At 36.3% G+C, this 20,739-nt stretch overlaps 2 protein-coding genes across 2 annotated transcripts; one reads left to right on the top strand and one right to left on the bottom strand.

Annotated features, from left to right (window-relative positions):
• The first annotated feature begins 11 nt into the window (after nucleotides 1-11).
• Nucleotides 12-3,290, top strand: LOC117322404 (cytochrome c oxidase assembly protein COX19-like). The gene is made up of 3 exons (XM_033877285.1): nucleotides 12-134; nucleotides 712-823; nucleotides 2,984-3,290. The coding sequence occupies exons 1-3, from the start codon at nucleotides 65-67 to the stop codon at nucleotides 3,069-3,071; spliced, it is 270 nt and encodes an 89-aa protein (XP_033733176.1). The 5' UTR covers nucleotides 12-64; the 3' UTR covers nucleotides 3,072-3,290.
• Nucleotides 3,291-10,433: 7,143 nt separating this feature from the next.
• On the bottom strand, nucleotides 10,434-19,199 carry LOC117322410. The gene is made up of 4 exons (XM_033877299.1): nucleotides 19,084-19,199; nucleotides 12,526-12,903; nucleotides 11,581-11,736; nucleotides 10,434-11,325 (listed from the first exon to the last, which is right to left on the bottom strand). Exons 1-4 carry the CDS (start codon nucleotides 19,153-19,155, stop codon nucleotides 10,915-10,917), a joined length of 1,017 nt encoding a protein of 338 aa, XP_033733190.1. The 5' UTR covers nucleotides 19,156-19,199; the 3' UTR covers nucleotides 10,434-10,914.
• Between the last annotated feature and the right edge of the window lie 1,540 nt (nucleotides 19,200-20,739).

Consider the following 20,739-nt stretch of genomic DNA (forward strand, 5'->3'; position numbering starts at 1 on the left):
CGATATTCTAGAAATTTGGGTGATCTGTGGGAAGGGAAGTCACTCTAGACAACTTTCTGGAGACATGGCGACCCCAGCAAGACGACTTAACGTAAGACCCCCCGACAAAGGAAGCTTTCCACTTGATCATGAAGGTGACAAAACCGTTTATTTTGTATGTTAACAATAGCGACATGACTCAAAGGTTGTGGATAAAGCGAGTTACTAATGATTTTTTTCCAGGAATAGCGGGGAGGGGGTAGGTGGGGTGCACCTAATGAGTGACCAGGGATCCCGGCCGAGTAATCAGTTGTAATGAGTGTCCATAGTTAGTTGCTAGATTTATAAATATATATAATGATGTTGATAATCTTGAATAAACTTGAATAATCTGTCCTTCGAACTTATATGGCTTAGGTGATTTTTATGTGTATATATATAATGTATTTTGATAAAGAAAATGAGTAGACTTATATATGTATAAAGTGACTGCGATATCGTCCGATGTTTAGTCTCACTAGGTAATAGTTTGGGGGATATCTCCTCCCCTATTTGCGATATCGTCCGATGTTTATTCTCACTAGGTAATAGTTTGGGGGATATCTCCTCCCCTATTTATAACTATAGTGATGTGAATACGTTACATCATATGAAAAATCAGTTCAACATGAACATTGCGTCTGGCAAAAGTGACTTACATTATTGTAACTTGGTACTTTTTTGTCATTGAAGGTGAATGTAAAACTGTCATGATGAAGTACATGTCATGTTTAAAAACACACAAACAGGAAAATGACAAGTGCAGAATTCAAGCTAAAGACTATCTGGAATGTAGAATGAACAAGTAAGTGCTAACAGGGTACCCACTACCCACAAACACTGAAGTACATGAACTTCCCTGTTCTGTTTCCTGATTGTAAATCTCAAATCTAGTTTGGAGAATCTTTGATTCCTTATGTTTATATGATATGGATTAAACAGGTATACATATATATGAAGATGCATGTAAATGCGGAAAGGCCTTACTAACTAGACCCTATACATACATATGAAATCTTTTTTTACTTTTCTCTCTGTCTGGTAAAAAATATTGAAACAATCTTCTGGTTAAGCATTAGCGCTTTCAGTATTTTACACAAAATGTCATCACATGTCCAGGATGCAATGAGTACTACATTGGAGAAATGGGAAGCCAATTACGAAAAGAGAGTCCGGGTACATAAGCAACACGTAAATACTCAAGAATTCAGGAAAATCAAAATAAGCACACATTTTGATGCATGTGGTCAAAAGAAATGCAAATAATTTCCATTCTATAAAATATACAGATACCCTTCTAGAAAGAAAAGAGAAAGAAAAACATTTTATTGAATTATTAAAATCAAAACTAATAGTCTAACACGACCTCCCATTATACACTATGATGTCACGTTATCTATAACATCACTCTGTATTGTTATTAAGTCTCACAAATGAAAATAGTGTCGGTATGTATCATGGTTTACAACTTACCCAGGTATCATGTTTTACAACTTACCCAGGTATCATGTTTTACAACTTACCCTGGTATCATGTTACTTACCCAGGTATCATGTTTTACAACTTACCCAGGTATCATGTTTTACAACTTACCCAGGTATAACTTACCATGGTATCATGTTTTACAACTTACCCAGGTATCATGTTTTACAACTTACCCAGGTATAACTTACCCAGGTATCATGTTTTACAACTTACCCTGGTATCATGTTTTACAACTTACCCAGGTATCATGTTTTACAACTTACCCAGGTATAACTTACCCTGGTATCATGTTTTACAACTTACCCAGGTATAACTTACCCAGGTATCATGTTTTACAACTTACCCAGGTAAAACTTACCCTGGTATCATGTTTTACAACTTACCCAGGTATCATGTTATATAACTTACCCAGGTATCATGTTATATAACTTACCCGGGTATCATGTTATATAACTTACCCAGGTATCATGTTATATAACTTACCCAGGTATCATGTTATACAACTTACCCAAGTATCATGTTATATAACTTACCCTGGTATCATGTTATATAACTTACCCTGGTATCATGTTTTACAACTTACCCAGGTATCATGTTTTACAACTTACCCAGGTATCATGTTTTACAACTTACCCAGGTATCATGTTTTACAACTTACCCTGGTATCATGGTTTAAAACTTACCCAGGTATCATGTTATATAACTTACCCAGGTATCATGTTTTACAACTTACCCAGGTATCATGTTTTACAACTTACCCAGGTATCATGTTATATAACTTACCCTGGTATCATGTTTTACAACTTACCCAGGTATCATGTTTTACAACTTACCCAGGTATCATGTTTTACAACTTACCCAGGTATCATGTTATATAACTTACCCAGGTATCATGTTTTACAACTTACCCAGGTATCATGGTTTACAACTTACCCAGGTATCATGTTTTACAACTTACCCAGGTATAATGTTTTACAACTTACCCAGGTATCATGTTATATACCTTACCCAGGTTACTGAGGTATCATGTTTTACAACTTACCCAGGTATCATGGTTTACAACTTACCCAGGTATCATGTTATATAACTTACCCAGGTATCATGTTTTACAACTTACCCAGGTATCATGTTATATAACTTACCCAGGTATCATGTTTTACAACTTACCCAGGTATCATGGTTTACAACTTACCCAGGTATCATGTTAACAACTTACCCAGGTATCATGGTTTACAACTTACCCAGGTATCTTGTTTTACAACTTACCCAGGTATCATGTTATATAACTTACCCAGGTATCATGTTCTATAACTTACCCAGGTATCATGTTATATAACTTACCCGGGTATCATGTTATATAACTTACCCGGGTATCATGTTATATAACTTACCCTGGTATCATGTTTTACAATCTGTTTTTTTTTCTTTATATCATGGACTCTTTTTGCAATTTTATTTTAATATGTAACTTTTTTTTCAGAAATCTCATGGCAAAAGAAAATTGGTCCAAACTGGGATATAGGGACATGGATGACACATCAACAGAAACAGTGTCTGAAAAATCATGACATCAATTGGAGCCGGCCTCTAATCCTGATAGAACTTTTCATCTAATTTTGACAGTATTGTGTTGGAAACTGTCTGACCAAAACCACGTGTTGCTGTTCCTTAAATACAGACATATCAGAGAGATCATTGAGATCAACTGTTACACACTTAATAAACATGCCGTATACATCGTATATATTTGTACATGTAAAATTGTAATTAAATTTCTTTAATTTAAATGGTTGGTTGGTGTAATAATAAGCAGATCCTAGAGGGATCTTAGTACTCACCTTTAGGTGTACATCACTGTATAAAGATCCTAGAAGGATCCTACCATCCACCTTTTGGAGTACATCTATAGATAATTGGTTGGTGTATCCCACCATTCACCTTTTGGAGTACATCTATAGATAATTGGATGGTGTATCCTACCATCCACCTTTCGGAGTACATCTGTAGATAATTGGTTGGTGTATTCTACCATCCACCTTTTGGAGTACATCTATAGATAATTGGTTGGTGTATCCTACCATCCACCTTTTGGAGTACATCTATAAATAATTGGTTGGTGTATCCTACCATCCACCTTTTGGAGTACATCTATAAATAATTGGTTGGTGTATTCTACCATCCACCTCCGAGTACATCTATAAATAATTGGTTGGTGTATCCCACCATTCACCTTTTGGAGTACATCTATAGATAATTGGTTGGTGTATCCTACCATCCACCTTTTGGAGTACATCTATAAATAATTGGTTGGTGTATCCTACCATCCACCTTTCGGAGTACATCTATAAATAATTGGTTGGTGTATCCTACCATCCACCTTTTGGAGTACATCTATAGATAATTGGTTGGTGTATTCTACCATCCACCTTTTGGAGTACATCTAAAGATAATTGGTTGGTGTATCCTACCATCCACCTGTTGGAGTACATCTATAGATAATTGGTTGGTGTATTCTACCATCCACCTTTTGGAGTACATCTATAGATAATTGGTTGGTGTATTCTACCATCCACCTTTTGGAGTACATCTAAAGATAATTGGTTGGTGTATCCTACCATCCACCTGTTGGAGTACATCTATAGATAATTGGTTGGTGTATTCTACCATCCACCTTTTGGAGTACATCTATAGATAATTGGTTGGTGTATTCTACCATCCACCTTTTGGAGTACATCTATAAATAATTGGTTGGTGTATCCTACCATCCACCTTTTGGAGTACATCTAAAGATAATTGGTTGGTGTATCCTACCATCCACCTTTTGGAGTACATCTAAAGATAATTGGTTGGTGTATCCTACCATCCACCTTTTGGAGTACATCTATAGATAATTGGTTGGTGTATCCTACCATCCACCTCGGAGTACATCTATAAATAATTGGTTGGTGTATCCCACCATTCACCTTTTGGAGTACATCTATAAATGATTGGTTGGTGTATCCTACCATCCACCTTTTGGAGTACATCTATAGATAATTGGTTGGTGTATCCTACCATCCACCTTTGGGAGTGTACATCTATAGATAACTGGTTGGTGTATCCTACCATCTATAAATAATTGGTTGGTGTATCCTGCCATCTATAAATAATTGGTTGGTGTATCCTCTAATAGCTTACCACTAACTTTTATTGATAAAATATTTTGTCTTAAACAATTTGGTGGTCTACCTTCCACATTGACACTTTTACCATACACGACAGCCTGCTCAAAAATTTTCTGAGAAAGAGTGGTAACAAACTTCAATATCAAAATGGTCGTAGGTGGCCACCGTAATCAGCTAGAGCCATTGTAACATGTCTCTGAATATGTTCTAGATCCCCTCTCTAGTTGCTGAAAAATAGTGGTAACAAGCTTGTAAAATGTCACAGAAAACTATCTTGAATATCAAATTGAGCTTCAAATGAATTTTGTATGAACAACTGAGCCTCATACCAGTACTATTGAAAAGAAATTTCATTAATAATTCCATGTAAGAGAAGTATCACTTGGAACATATATCTAGTTGTGCAACATTAGATTGCTGACCTGATATTTCAGCAAGTCATGTCGGAAGGACATGTAGACCAAATATTAACTGTATGGATATACCAAATGGCTTAAACAGGCTCCTAGGTAACAAATGGACCCCTTTTAGCCCCACCCCTCAGGTCCCTGGGGGTCAGCCCCATCATTTGTATAAATTTGAATCCCAGCCACCAAGGGATGTTACCACTGAAATATCAATGTCATACATTTATACTTAGTTCCAGAGAAGAAGCGTTTGATAATGATTATCAATACTGCCAAATGCTATGGTATGGCATGATTAAAATTTACCTTGGTCCTTGGGATCTTGGCGCCCACCATTGAATGATCTTGGGTAGCAGACGACAGAAAGACTACCTGCATGGCCATAGTGATCTTTTTGTAAAGCAAATAACTAAATGTATTATGCTATGCATAAAAAATGAAAAAAATAAATGTACACTATAATTGGTATAGTCATTATGAAGTAGTACATACCAGCTTCACTTTTGTTAAAACTAAAATGAATAAATTGGTGGTTTTTGGATTTTAAATTTCGGGATTTTAATTTCCAAAAGTATGTTTAAACAGTGAAAAATGGTGTCTCAAAATCAAGGTAAGATTGCGAAAAACTTAATGTGCAACATATATGTCTAAACAAGATTAATTCTGTCTTTGGGATAGAGATATTTAATTTCAAATAGGTTTCAGAAAAAAAATTGTGTAGAGAATTGTCATTTTGGGTGAAATATCACAATATGTTGCAATTTTTGAAGTTTTTAAAAGTTGTTACCATGGTAGTTGCTGGTCTGTTTGAAACACATAGAAAAAATAAGTTTACTTAGTCTTCAGAGCTATATTAAAATTGTGAATGTTGTATAGATTCCAAATATATATACATGTACTTTATTATAGGTAATATGTAGGGTTAACTGGCTACATTACATGTAATAGGTTCCATGTCAGACTGATCTTCTCTCTATTTTTTCCTTTCTTTTTTACCTCTAACTAATCTGATAACATAAACACATGGAACCTACATGCAAAGTTCGAGAAATATCTCTCCAGTTCTTTTCAAGAAATATCAATAATGAACATCAATTCTCAAAATCAAAGATGGCTGCTTGTCAGCCATTTATTTTTCTGATCAAAAATCTAAATTCAAATTGCACAACTAGGGACCAAAGGATACCTACACATGAAGTTTGAGGAATATCTCTCAAGTACTTTTCGACAACAAGAGGCCTATGGGCCTTAATGATCATCTGACTCTAAAGACCCTTCTACTATTGTAGTATACATACTCGGAAGCAAAGTGGCACTGTTAGCCATGGTCGGAAAAAAACAACACTTTCTTGGCTCCCTTTCCTTAACATCCTCACCAATTTTCAGCTTAATGACAACAGTCAACTGGAGAAAAAGTTTTAAGTGTATTTTTCAAGATGGCTGTCATGGTGGCCATCTTGGATTTTTGACCGACCAAAAAAATAACAACACTCTAAGATCAGTTCAGGCAAATATCAGCTCAATCCCACTGTTGGAATTTGAGAAGTTTGAAATGTGAAAAGTTTATGCACGGCGGACAACAAGGGATGAAGCACAATGACTATAGGTTATCCTGACCCTTCAAGTCAGATGACCTCAAAAGCGTTAACAAAATTCAACTCTCAAAATCCAAGATGGCTGTCTATTAGCCATTTTGTTTTTCTGATCAAAAATCTAAATTTAAATGGCACAACTAGGGACCAAGGGGAAGCTACACATAAAGTTTGAGGAATGGGTACTCCAGTTCTTTTAAAAAAATGGCGATAACAAGGATTGTTTGCAGATGGACGGACGCTAGACGGACCACAGACAAGGGTGATTTGAATAGCCCACCATCATCTGATGGTGGGCTAAAAATTCAGATTCATGAAAATTATCTTTTCTACAAATAATTAAAATTCATCAGCTGCATAAAAATCTTTATTCAGTAGGTTTTCTTTTCTTTTTTTTATGTATAAATAGATAACAAGTGGCCCAGTGGGCCTGCATCGCTCACCTGGATATTTCAGTTATTATGGCAAAATACCCTTTTCCTACTTTTGAACTGTCTCTTCCAAAATGGTTCAAAATACAGTTGAACCAAATGCTGTCGTTCATGAAAAAGGATTTAAATTTTTTTTTCCATATTTCCCCTATTGGGCCCTTTTCTCCTGCCACATGAGTTCCAATTCCATTGTATAATTGCTCCAGACCAAATTTCATAGAAAGGACTAGTAGGTATTTAAATGATTTACCTTTATTTCCCATTTGGCCCCTGGCCCCAAGGGAGCCACACCCTCTGTTTATACATTAGATCTCTTTGCCCAGTTATGCTCCTGACCAAACTATGATAACTTCCTGGAGTCCCCGAGCATCATTCATGAATCCTAGGACAAAACAACCATAATTCTTTTTGCATTACTGTATCTGACTATCAATTTGTTTTGAAAGGCAAATATATCTTGTCTTTTGTACAATCCTTCAGAATCATGTTGTAAAGATCTTCAACATGAACTTGTCATTTTAGAAAGGTGTTTGTACTCTGTAGGATTATCAATCTGTCTGTAGAAGGATAACATTGACAATATACATATTTTTTACATGTAAAATACAATAATTTATGCTATCAAACTGTGGTTCGTTGTTTGTACCTAGTATCACAGAAGAACATGTCATAGGAAAATATATAGTGGAAAAAGTATCAAACCTATTTTGTAGGAATTCCCATAAGACACGGGAGTGAGGACATTCCCAAAAAAGATGATCTAAGGTTTCCCTACTTGCTATACAGAACGTACAAAGCTCGGTTTCTACTAATTTCATTTTCATTAGTCTAGTGTTTGTATAATATTATGTGAAGCAATTTGTACTGAAGTGTTCGTAAGTTTGTATCATCAGTCAGCTCAATCGGTGATTTAAATATTAATTTCCATTATTCTGAATCAGTGTAGTTTCGAGTTTTTCATTCCATTTGTCTATATTTTTCACTGGAAATTCCTGGTATTTACTTACTATAAGGTTATAGAAATATTTTGCAATTTTAATGTTTGTCTTAGGTAGACTTGTATATTTGCTTAAAATATTAAGTTTTCTACCATTTTGTATGATATTTTGTTTCCAACTTCCTCGGAATAGAAAGTAGCCCTTGATAGGTTACAAAATTTGTATCATTCACAGATAAGAACTCACCAATTTCATTTATTAAGTCATTTATAAAGAAGACATTACCTTCTATCCACTTATAGTATATAGCATGCCTATTATTTATTAATATTTTATCATTAAGCCACAGTGGCTGAGATAGTAGCTCATCAGGGGTTGTGGGAGGTGTACCAGACAAGATTGAGGCCCATATCTGAATAACATTACACCAAAAACTATTGAATTTCTGGGAGATTTTCATTAATCCTTCCTCATTCATATTCCATATCTTATCCCCCCCCCCCCCCCCCCCCCCATTTTTTCTACTTAATTTAATAACAATAATTTCTAACTGGAATGGTTCAGTAATTTCTTTATCCCCGTTATTTTTTGTGCTTGGCAGAACGATTTAACATGGTGCATTCCCAAACCTCCATTTTCATAAATGTTTATCACTACATTTCTTTTGATTTTATCATTCTTACCAGACCACAAGAAGTTAACAAATATTTTTTGAAGATTTTGCAAGAATGCTTCTGTTGGATCCGGAAGTGTAGAAAATAAGTGTGTGAATACTTAAAGTGCTAGAGTTTTAATCAATGTGACTTTACCCAAGTTACTTAGGTTTCTAAATGACCAGTTGTCTAGTAAATTTTTAACAGATATCAACTTTTCATCAAAATTATGTTAGGTGATAACTTCCTTAGTAAGATAAAATGAAATGCCCAATAATTTAAACTTCCCACTATGATTCCAGTGCAGACCTCTTTCTTGCAGATACTCCTCTCCACAATCCCATTTTACTCCTGATTTAATATATAATTCATGGATATTACATAATATACAAGAAACAGTGAGTGCAGGGCACGGTATAATATGATAATTTCCATTTTTGGGTGGTCTTCTTTATGACATCATCAATAATACAAATGTGACACCATTACCAGTAAATATTACTTTAACTTGGTGATAAGTAAGATTATAAACATTAGGCCTATATGGTTGACTACTTAAGATTCAATTTCTATATGAATTATTTTCATTTCAACAAATTTTATTGCAATAAAACAAATGGATTGGACAAAAGGCAAGCCTATATAAGTCAGGTCTCCAAAGGTACCACATATATACAGAGTAAAGTGAATAAGTAAATATAGACAGTGAAGTATATATATATATATAAAGAAATAGTTGAAAGAATGTAAGCGTCATTGGTTATATTACAAAGATATTCAGAGTAGAATGATAATTTATAATTCTATAAATTCTATGAATTATTTTTTTGCTTTTACCAGCTGTAGTAGCTTGTTTTATATTTACTGGACAATAAGAATTCATCATATTCCATATATAAGCGTTACTCCACACCACTCTTATAGTCACCTAATACATACAAATATACATTTTACAATTATGGAAGTTCTTTCTATAACGTTTGAAGATTAGTTTCTCACACCTGGGGAGGTGAATAACTTACACTAATTGGCCAGTGTATTGAAAGAGGCTATATACCTGTACAGTCCAGGTAATACAAGTCCTTTCATAAATTTTGAAGAGAACTAGCTTGATAATATTTCCACCAGTTATTGAATGGAAAAAGCAGCTTTTAGCAAAAAAAAAAAAAAGAAGACATTTTTCCTTAACAATGGACTTGTAACTCTGCCAAATAATGTCCACAAAAAGTGGTGATCAAACTCAGCCCAGCCATTTAGGCATTTAATGTTGTCACCAAGTTTCCAGAAAATCTGATAATATTTATTGCCGTTATTGCACAGAAACATCCAAAAATGACATTTTTCATTAATAAAGGGGCCATAACTCAGCCAAATATTGTCTGCAAAAAGTGGAGATCAAACTTGGTTGAGCCATTTAGGTATTGATGTCGTTACCAATGCAAGTTTCAAGAAAATCTGAAGATATTTGTTGCTGTTAATTATTGCACGGAACGTCCAAAATCACATCTTTCTTCAATCAAGGGGCCATAACTCAGCCAAGAAATGCCCGCTAAAAGTGGCGATCAAACCTGCTTGAGCCATTTAGGCATTTAATGTTGTTACCAAGTTTCAAGAAAATCTGATAATATTTGTTGCTGTTATTACATATTACTGCTAATCAAAGGTCCATAACTCAGCCAAAAAAATTAATACCCACGTTTCTGTGAAATCGGGGGGGGGGGGGGGGGGGGGGGGGGGGGGGGGGTAAATGCTGTACAGGTAAATAACAGGTAAATTCTACTGATAACTATCAAATAAGATAATACTCGCATCAGATAATACTCAATAACTATTGATTATTGCTAAGTAATGATTAATTCATAGAACAGTTTTTAGAATTAAATCCCAAGCTGGTAAATCCATGGGTAATGCATAAAAAAGCGGCACATTTCGGAGAATTTTCATATTTCACTCCGACTTTGAAGCATCAACTTCTTAACTCTGTGAATACTACTTTTAGTATAAATTTAGTATTCAGAATTATAACACTTGAACTTTCATTCAGATTTGTGCAAATTATTGTCATATCAAATTAGTTAGTTTGTACGTACCGGACAGACCCTACCAGTTACACAGGACTAGTTTGTACGTACCGGACAGACCCTACCAGTTACACAGGACTAGTTTGTACGTACCGGACAGACCCTACCAGTTACACAGGACTAGTTTGTACGCACTGGACAGACCCTACCAGTTACACAGGACTAGTTTGCAAAAGGAATTGGCTAAGAGAGCAACACATGCATACTGGTCATGTAATAGGTGATGTATATTTGGGAAAGATGTCATCTGTATTCTAAACAAATCTGGATTTTTCCTCACATCCTTTAATAATTTGTAGTTATTTACATGTGTAATGTCAAAATATTTTACAACTAAAGTATCATAAATGTCAGGTATCTTCTTCATATCTACAACATACACATCCGAATCCTTCTCCTCTAGACTTGACTTTAAAACAGTCATGAAAACTGAATGCATCACCCTATAATGCAGCTCATCTTTGGCCTTGACCAGCTTGTCATTTCTGAACTGGAGACTGGTGTCTCTCACAATATAAATACAGCCTTTAGGAATTCTGGACACTGCTGCTTTTGCCTGTAATATAACGACAGAAAAGAAAAACAACACTGTAAATTGTTTCATACTACATTCTGTCAAACTTTGCCACACTGTACAATGAATAACTAGTTGATTTATCAATAAGTGTTTCAATATTGTTGATAAATTTACAAATGCTGCGGTATCATGTAAGTTGATCTATGTCTGTCAGACCATGTGAGCTTTAACAAAAACAGTTTTCAGATGACACAATAATGTTGGCAACTCATGAAATGGCTACGTCATACATACCACATTATGGTGGAACACATGGTCAGATATTTTTATGTTGGGATTTTCAATCAACATGGCATGACTCCAATCTTCCACTTCTAGCTGCCGATTCACTTTGATCCAACTGACTGACCTCAGGGTTTCAATATCAATCACAACTATGCTTTGAAGATTCTGTGGAGAACCAAAAGATATAATGCTATATAATAGGTGCTTTAATGAACTCCTTTTCGATTTTTCAACCATCTCATCATCATTTTTTACACACAGTATAACCCTTCTGTATCAGATTCTATCCACACATACCAACCATATAAATAAAGGTCAACAGTATAACATTGACACACCAACCATATAAATAAAGGTCAACAGTATAACATTGACACACCAACCATATAAATAAAGGTCAACAGAAATACCATTTACACACCAACCATATAAATAAAGGTCAACAGTATAACATTTACACACCAACCATATAAATAAAGGTCAACAGAAATAACATTTACACACCAACCATATAAATAAAGGTCAACAGAAATAACATTTACATACCAACCATATAAATAAAGGTCAACAGAAATAACATTTACACACAAACAGTATAACATTTACACACCAACAGTATAACATTAACACACCAACAGTATAACATTAACACGAACAGTATAACATTAACACACCAACAGTATAACATTAACACACCAACAGTATAACATTGATACACCAACAGTATAACATTAACACACCAACAGTATAACATTAACACACCAACAGTATAACATTAACACACCAACAGTATAACATTGACACACCAACAGTATAACATTGACACACCAACAGTATAACATTAACACACCAACAGTATAACATTAATACACCAACAGTATAACATTACTACACCAACAGTACTACATTACAAATAGTGTAACTAACATAACTAAGACTGTCCAATATATTTACCTCAATTTGCCTCCGTAACAATCCAGGATAACAGAAGTCTTGATGTAAAAGTTCCAAAGACTGCAGCTCTGTACATACATTTTGAAGACATTCAAAACTGGCAACATTGTTTTTTATTAATTCATTCACATCGGAAATCTTGCCATTCTTGAAGCGAAATTTCAGAATATTTTCTGCCAAAGATTGCTTAGTTTGCATCTCTTTCAGTGAGCGAAATTGTTTCTCTGGAAGATCATTAATGATGGATAATATATTACTTCTATGATTTTCATTCAACATTGGCAATGTTTGGTCCCTTGGGAATGTATGTGCTGTCTGCTTGTCATCGCAGAACTTTCTTTGATTTGCAGATTGTAGCTTTTCACAATATAGACGTTTCTGGAATAAAAGAAACTGAAAAAAATTAGGTAACAGCATTTTTCATTTTAGAATTGTATTCGCTCTCAAAAAAAAAGAGAGCATAGAGAGATTATGGTGTCCAGCAATGTGTTGTTTATCTGTACTGTCCTTAGAGAGATTATGGTGTCCAGCAATGTGTTGTTTATCTGTACTGTCCTAAGAGAGATTATGGTGTCCAGCAATCTGTTGTTTATCTGTACTGTCCTAAGAGAGATTATGGTGTCCAGCAATGTGTTGTTTATCTGTAGTCCTAAGAGAGATTATGGTGTCCAGCAATGTGTTGTTTATCTGTACTGTCCTTAGAGAGATTATGGTGTCCAGCAATGTGTTGTTTATCTGTACTGTATTTAGAGAGATTATGGTGTCCAGCAATGTGTTGTTTATCTGTACTGTCCTAAGAGAGATTATGGTGTCCAGCAATGTGTTGTTTATCTGTACTGTCCTTAGAGAGATTATCGTGTCCAGCAATGTGTTGTTTATCTGTACTGTCCTTAGAGAGATTATGGTGTCCAGCAATGTGTTGTTTATCTGTACTGTCCTAAGAGAGATTATGGTGTCCAGCAATGTGTTGTTTATCTGTACTGTCCTAAAAGAGATTATGGTGTCCAGCAATGTGTTGTTTATCTGTACTGTCCTTAGAGAGATTATGTTGTCCAGCAATGTGTTGTTTATCTGTACTGTCCTAAGAGAGATTATGGTGTCCAGAAATGTGTTGTTTATCTGTACTGTCCTAAGAGAGATTATGGTGTCCAGCAATGAATTGTTTATCTGTACTGTCCTAAGAGAGGTTATGGTGTCCAGCAATGTGTTGTTTATCTGTACTGTCCTTAGAGAGATTATTGTGTCCAGCAATGTGTTGTTTATCTGTACTGTCCTTAGAGAGATTATGGTGTCCAGCAATGTGTTGTTTATCTGTACTGTCCTAAGAGAGATTATGGTGTCCAGCAATGTGTTGTTTATCTGTACTGTCCTAAGAGAGATTATGTTGTCCAGCAATGTGTTGTTTATCTGTACTGTCCTAAGAGAGATTATGGTGTCCAGCAATGTGTTGTTTATCTGTACTGTCCTGAGAGATTATGGTGTCCAGCAATGTGTTGTTTATCTGTACTGTCCTTAGAGAGATTATGGTGTCCAGCAATGTGTTGTTTATCTGTACTGTCCTAAGAGAGATTATGGTGTCCAGCAATCTGTTGTTTATCTGTACTGTCCTAAGAGAGATTATGGTGTCCAGCAATCTGTTGTTTATCTGTACTGTCCTAAGAGAGATTATGGTGTCCAGCAATGTGTTGTTTATCTGTACTGTCCTAAGAGAGATTATGGTGTCCAGCAATGTGTTGTTTATCTGTACTGTATTTAGAGAGATTATGGTGTCCAGCAATGTGTTGTTTACCTGTACTGTCCTTAGAGAGATTATGGTGCCCAGCAATGTGTTGTTTATCTGTACTGTCCTTAGAGAGATTATGTTGTCCAGCAATGTGTTGTTTACCTGTACTGTCCTTAGAGAGATTATGGTGTCCAGCAATGTGTTGTTTACCTGTACTGTCCTAAGAGAGATTATGGTGTCCAGCAATGTGTTGTTTATCTGTACTGTCCTAAGAGAGATGATGGTGTCCAGCAATGTGTTTATCTGTACTGTCCTAAGAGAGATTATGGTGTCCAGCAATGTGTTGTTTATCTGTACTGTCCTAAGAGAGATTATGGTGTCCAGCAATGTGTTGTTTATCTGTACTGTCCTGAGAGATTATGGTGTCCAGCAATGTGTTGTTTATCTGTACTGTCCTTAGAGAGATTATGGTGTCCAGCAATGTGTTGTTTATCTGTACTGTCCTAAGAGAGATTATGGTGTCCAGCAATCTGTTGTTTATCTGTACTGTCCTAAGAGAGATTATGGTGTCCAGCAATCTGTTGTTTATCTGTACTGTCCTAAGAGAGATTATGGTGTCCAGCAATGTGTTGTTTATCTGTACTGTCCTAAGAGAGATTATGGTGTCCAGCAATGTGTTGTTTATCTGTACTGTATTTAGAGAGATTATGGTGTCCAGCAATGTGTTGTTTACCTGTACTGTCCTTAGAGAGATTATGGTGCCCAGCAATGTGTTGTTTATCTGTACTGTCCTTAGAGAGATTATGTTGTCCAGCAATGTGTTGTTTACCTGTACTGTCCTTAGAGAGATTATGGTGTCCAGCAATGTGTTGTTTACCTGTACTGTCCTAAGAGAGATTATGGTGTCCAGCAATGTGTTGTTTATCTGTACTGTCCTAAGAGAGATGATGGTGTCCAGCAATGTGTTTATCTGTACTGTCCTAAGAGAGATTATGGTGTCCAGCAATGTGTTGTTTATCTGTACTGTCCTAAGAGAGATTATGGTGTCCAGCAATGTGTTGTTTATCTGTACTGTCCTAAGAGAGATTATGGTGTCCAGCAATGTGTTGTTTATCTGTACTGTCCTAAGAGAGATTATGGTGTCCAGCAATGTGTTGTTTATCTGTACTGTCCTTAGAGAGATTATGTTGTCCAGCAATGTGTTGTTTATCTGTACTGTATTTAGAGAGCTTATGGTGTCCAGCAATGTGTTGTTTATCTGTACTGTCCTTAGAGAGATTATGGTGTCCAGCAATCTGTTGTTTATCTGTACTGTCCTAAGAGAGATTATGTTGTCCAGCAATGTGTTGTTTATCTGTACTGTCCTAAGAGAGATTATGGTGTCCAGCAATGTGTTGTTTATCTGTACTGTCCTAAGAGAGATTATGGTGTCCAGCAATGTGTTGTTTATCTGTACTGTCCTAAGAGAGATTATGGTGTCCAGCAATGTGTTGTTTATCTGTACTGTCCTTAGAGAGATTATCGTGTCCAGCAATGTGTTGTTTATCTGTACTGTCCTAAGAGAGATTATGGTGCCCAGCAATGTGTTGTTTATCTGTACTGTCCTTAGAGAGATTATCGTGTCCAGCAAGGTGTTGTTTATCTGTACTGTCCTTAGAGAGATTATGGTGTCCAGCAATGTGTTGCTTATCTGTACTGTCCTTTGAGAGATTATGGTGTCCAGCAATGTGTTGTTTACCTGTACTGTCCTAAGAGAGATTATGGTGTCCAGCAATGTGTTGTTTATCTGTACTGTCCTAAGAGAGATGATGGTGTCCAGCAATGTGTTGTTTATCTGTACTGTCCTAAGAGAGATGATGGTGTCCAGCAATGTGTTGTTTATCTGTACTGTCCTAAGAGAGATTATGGTGTCCAGCAATGTGTTGTTTATCTGTACTGTCCTAAGAGAGATTATGGTGTCCAGCAGTGTGTTGTTTATCTGTACTGTCCTAAGAGAGATTATGGTGTCCAGCAATCTGTTGTTTATCTGTACTGTCCTTAGAGAGATTATGGTGTCCAGCAATGTGTTGTTTATCTGTACTGTCCTAAGAGAGATTATGTTGTCCAGCAATGTGTTGTTTATCTGTACTGTCCTAAGAAAGATTATGGTGTCCAGCAATGTGTTGTTTATCTGTACTGTCCTAAGAGAGATTATGTTGTCCAGCAATGTGTTGTTTATCTGTACTGTCCTTAGAGAGATTATGGTGTCCAGCAATCTGTTGTTTATCTGTACTGTCCTTAGAGAGATTATGGTGTCCAGCAATGTGTTGTTTATCTGTACTGTCCTTAGAGAGATTATGGTGTCCAGCAATGTGTTGTTTATCTGTACTGTCCTAAGAGAGATTATGGTGTCCAGCAATGTGTTGTTTATCTGTACTGTCCTTAGAGAGATTATGTTGTCCAGCAATGTGTTGTTTATCTGTACTGTATTTAGAGAGATTATGGTGTCCAGCAATGTGTTGTTTACCTGTACTGTCCTAAGAGAGATTATGGTGTCCAGCAATGTGTTGTTTATCTGTACTGTCCTAAGAGAGATTATGGTGTCCAGCAATCTGTTGTTTATCTGTACTGTCCTTAGAGAGATTATGGTGTCCAGCAATGTGTTGTTTATCTGTACTGTCCTTAGAGAGATTATGGTGTCCAGCAATGTGTTGTTTATCTGTACTGTCCTTAGAGAGATTATGGTGTCCAGCAATCTGTTGTTTATCTGTACTGTCCTTAGAGAGATTATGGTGTCCAGCAATGTGTTGTTTATCTGTACTGTCCTTAGAGAGATTATGGTGTCCAGCAATGTGTTGTTTATCTGTACTGTCCTAAGAGAGATTATGGTGTCCAGCAATGTGTTGTTTATCTGTACTGTCCTAAGAGAGATTATGGTGTCCAGCAATGTGTTGTTTATCTGTACTGTCCTTAGAGAGATTATGGTGTCCAGCAATGTGTTGTTTATCTGTACTGTATTTAGAGAGATTATGGTGTCCAGCAATGTGTTGTTTACCTGTACTGTCCTAAGAGAGATTATGGTGTCCAGCAATGTGTTGTTTATCTGTACTGTCCTGTATTCTTCTCTTCCTGGCTGTTTTATCAACATGTAGTATTTACAAAATATGAAAGTAGCTTTTGTGCACAAACTCAGAGTCTTAGACCTATAATAAACCTAAAGTTTAAAGCCACACAGGACAACTTTCTGCCTGCCATCTTCCATATTGGTGATGTGCCCAGATTAATGTTTAATCCACAAATAATTTTGCCCAGGTTTTAGAAAATTATAAAAGGTAGTGTGAGGTGGTGGGAAGATCAGAAGAAAGAGGGAGTTCATTTGTGGTGTTGCTAGAAATTTATTGAACTCACTTTGCCTACTTAATGTTGATATTCCTGAATTTATTTCAAGATAACCTCAAACGGTGAAATGAGTGTTGCTTTCCAAGTAGCTCCTGTTGTAGAAAAACATTCAACACTTTTGTCTACTAAGTAGTCAACAGTACACATACTTTTCCGCTAGTAGCCCTTTACCCCAGCATGCTACAGACCCAATATCAACTCCCTGGAACTCTTGGTTATTGAGAAGAAGTTGTTTAATGATTTTATCCTATTTGACCCCTGTGACCTTGAATGTATGTCAAGGTCATTAATTTGAACAAACTCAGTAGCCCTTCACCCCAGCATGCTACACACCAAATATCAACTCCCTGGGAGTCTTGGTTATTGAGAAGAAGTTTTCACACTGTTTGACCCTGTTACCTTGAATGTAGGTCAAGGTCATTCATTTGAACACACATGGGAGCTGTTGTTAACTTTTATTTATTTCTGGGTTTGAAAGGGATCGGGAACATAATTTTGCACACCCATCTAATTTCTTTAAATATGTTGATAAAAATTGTTTTCTTTCATTTTGTTGAGAAACAATATCCTAAACTAAGATTAAGCCCAAATTAATATCTTTAAAAACAAAAATTGTAAAATCGGAAAGTGTCAATTTACCACCATTTCTGCTTTAAATAATGACTGCCCTATACGAGGTAATGTAAACAAGGCGACGGAAGTGACGGGGTGTCTGCAGATCAAGGCTGTTATTAGCTATACTTGGTTTATTGTGTGATAGTCCATGGATATGGGCATTTCTGCTGTATAGTCCAGTAGCTAGCTTTTATGGCTGTGCGGTTGAGTGTCGTGTCTGTGTACCGAAGTATAGGAACGTCGAGCGTGGTCAGCTGTTGGATGGGTGACCGCTCCGTTGTACCCCTAATGGTATCCCGTAGGGTGCCCTCAGACAGCATGGGAAGCACAGTGTTCCTGGAGACTTGTTGGTGACTACGGGGTCTGGTGATGAGGTGACACTGGGGGCCGCTATTAACAACAAGAGGGACGGTTGTGTTTGCTGGGGATGCCACGTAGAACACAGGTATGGAAGCTTCGGAACGAATCTTATCGGAGAAAGAGGTAATGTGATGGTTCATGGATATGGGCATTTCAGCTTCATAGTCCAATAGCTAACTTTTTGTGGCAGTGCTGTTGAGTGTCGTATCTGTGTATACCGAAGTTAAGCAACATCGAGCATAGTCACCTCTTGGAATGGTGACTGCTCTGTTGTACCCCCGGTGCATGTTACAATCGGAAGAGAATCGTACCAGTCACATTTTGTTTTCAGAAACTAGGACTAGAAATCTAGTCATGATCAGAACAACTCTAGATCTGCTCAGTGAATCTCGATATCGAAACCGGTGGATGGCAAGTTTTAAACAAAACCATTTTTTGTTCTCAGACAACAGAAAACAAAAAGTATCTGACACTGTCCTTACCAGATAGCTGTATGATCTGTAAATCGGAGATCGTGTCATCTTCCCGACACCAACCCTCATACTTCCCGACATCGTACACCAGTCACGCTTTTCTACACTGGCAATATGTCAACACTGGGAGTTATTCCCCTTTAGTTTCCGGTAAGACGGTTTACAGGATTTGGCAGACTATTGGACAGGATCGGGCCAGTATATAGTATAGAAGAATCGGTTGCTGATTATTATTCTTTTATTTAGATTGTGAATGGGCATACTAAAAAAATATTATCTAATTTTAACTGGGTCGCAGGGACCAAAGGACGATTTAGCGTTTAAACACGAATGCACAGGTTTTGCTTTCAAATATAATGTGCTAATATAAATGTATTTGATCATCAAAATATTTATAATATAAACTATGTACTGTTACACAGGGTTGGGGTGATGTCGAAATAACCCGAGACAGGTCTTCCTATGCAGTAGTAATTCATTATGATGTAGAAATAGTAAAGGAATTATGGCCTCTCAAACTTCCGAAACTTTAATAAATGAAATCTTTTACAATGCCATTAAACAAATAGATTCTACTCACGGGTAGCTTTCGACCACTATCTGGTGGCCTTCTTCAGTCCTAGCTGTGGTCAGTCAGGGGCTACAGACTAATCTGGTGTCGGATTCAGTCACGTGACCAAGGGATTAACCCTATGTCATGTGATATGGGGCGCCGTTTTACTATTTATTCCCATTTGGTGATATCACCAATTCGTTTTTCAAATAAATGATATCACCTGTTCGAATGAGTGATATCACCTATTCGACTTTGTGATATCACCTATTCGTTTCAATAAGTGATATCACCTATTCGACTGAGTGATATCACCTGTAAAAGGATCGGCTTTTCACCTCAAACCGACACCTTTAAAATATTTATATCCAGGTTCGGTGATCTTGGGTCCGTCAGGGTCTTACATTCTGAGCCATAATTTGTACGTGAAGTCTGGCAAAAAAACACAAACTCAAGATATATAAAGTTCAGGTAGTAATCTGTGTAGCCTATGTACATCTTTTAACTTACAAGAATGTATTAATTATAATTTAGAAAATGGATCAAATGTATATGTTGCATTTTTAGACAGCAACAAGGCGTTCGACACAGTGTGGCACGCAGGTCTTCTTTTTAAAATACATGAAATTGGACTGAGAGGCAAGATATGGGTTATTCTTAAAGAAATGTATACACATGTAGAAAGTTCAATCTTATTTAATGGCTTAACATCACCTTTGATCAAAATGGAGAGAGGGATTTTGCAAGGGGGATCTTTGTCTGCCAAACTGTACCTAATTTTCATAAACGAATTATTGAATGAAATGGAAAATTGTGGAAACGGCGCAGTTATTGCAGATTTAAAAGTTAACATCCCAACTCAGGCAGATGACATTTGTCTTGTTAGTGCAAATTTTCAAAGCCTACAAAAAATGGTTAATATATGTGAAACCTATAGTAAGAAGTGGAGATTCACTTTCTCATCTACGAAAAGTAAAATTGTATTGTTTTCTGAAAAACGCATATCCCATAATATACAAAATGTCTACCTATACAAATTTGTACTGCCTGTAGTTGAAGAAATTAAACATGTCGGAATATTGTTAAACGGCAGAAGAAATTCAGTTGAAAGA

Source organism: Pecten maximus, chromosome 1 (genome assembly GCF_902652985.1).
Source record: "Pecten maximus chromosome 1, xPecMax1.1, whole genome shotgun sequence".
In the NCBI taxonomy this organism is placed as follows: domain Eukaryota; kingdom Metazoa; phylum Mollusca; class Bivalvia; order Pectinida; family Pectinidae; genus Pecten; species Pecten maximus.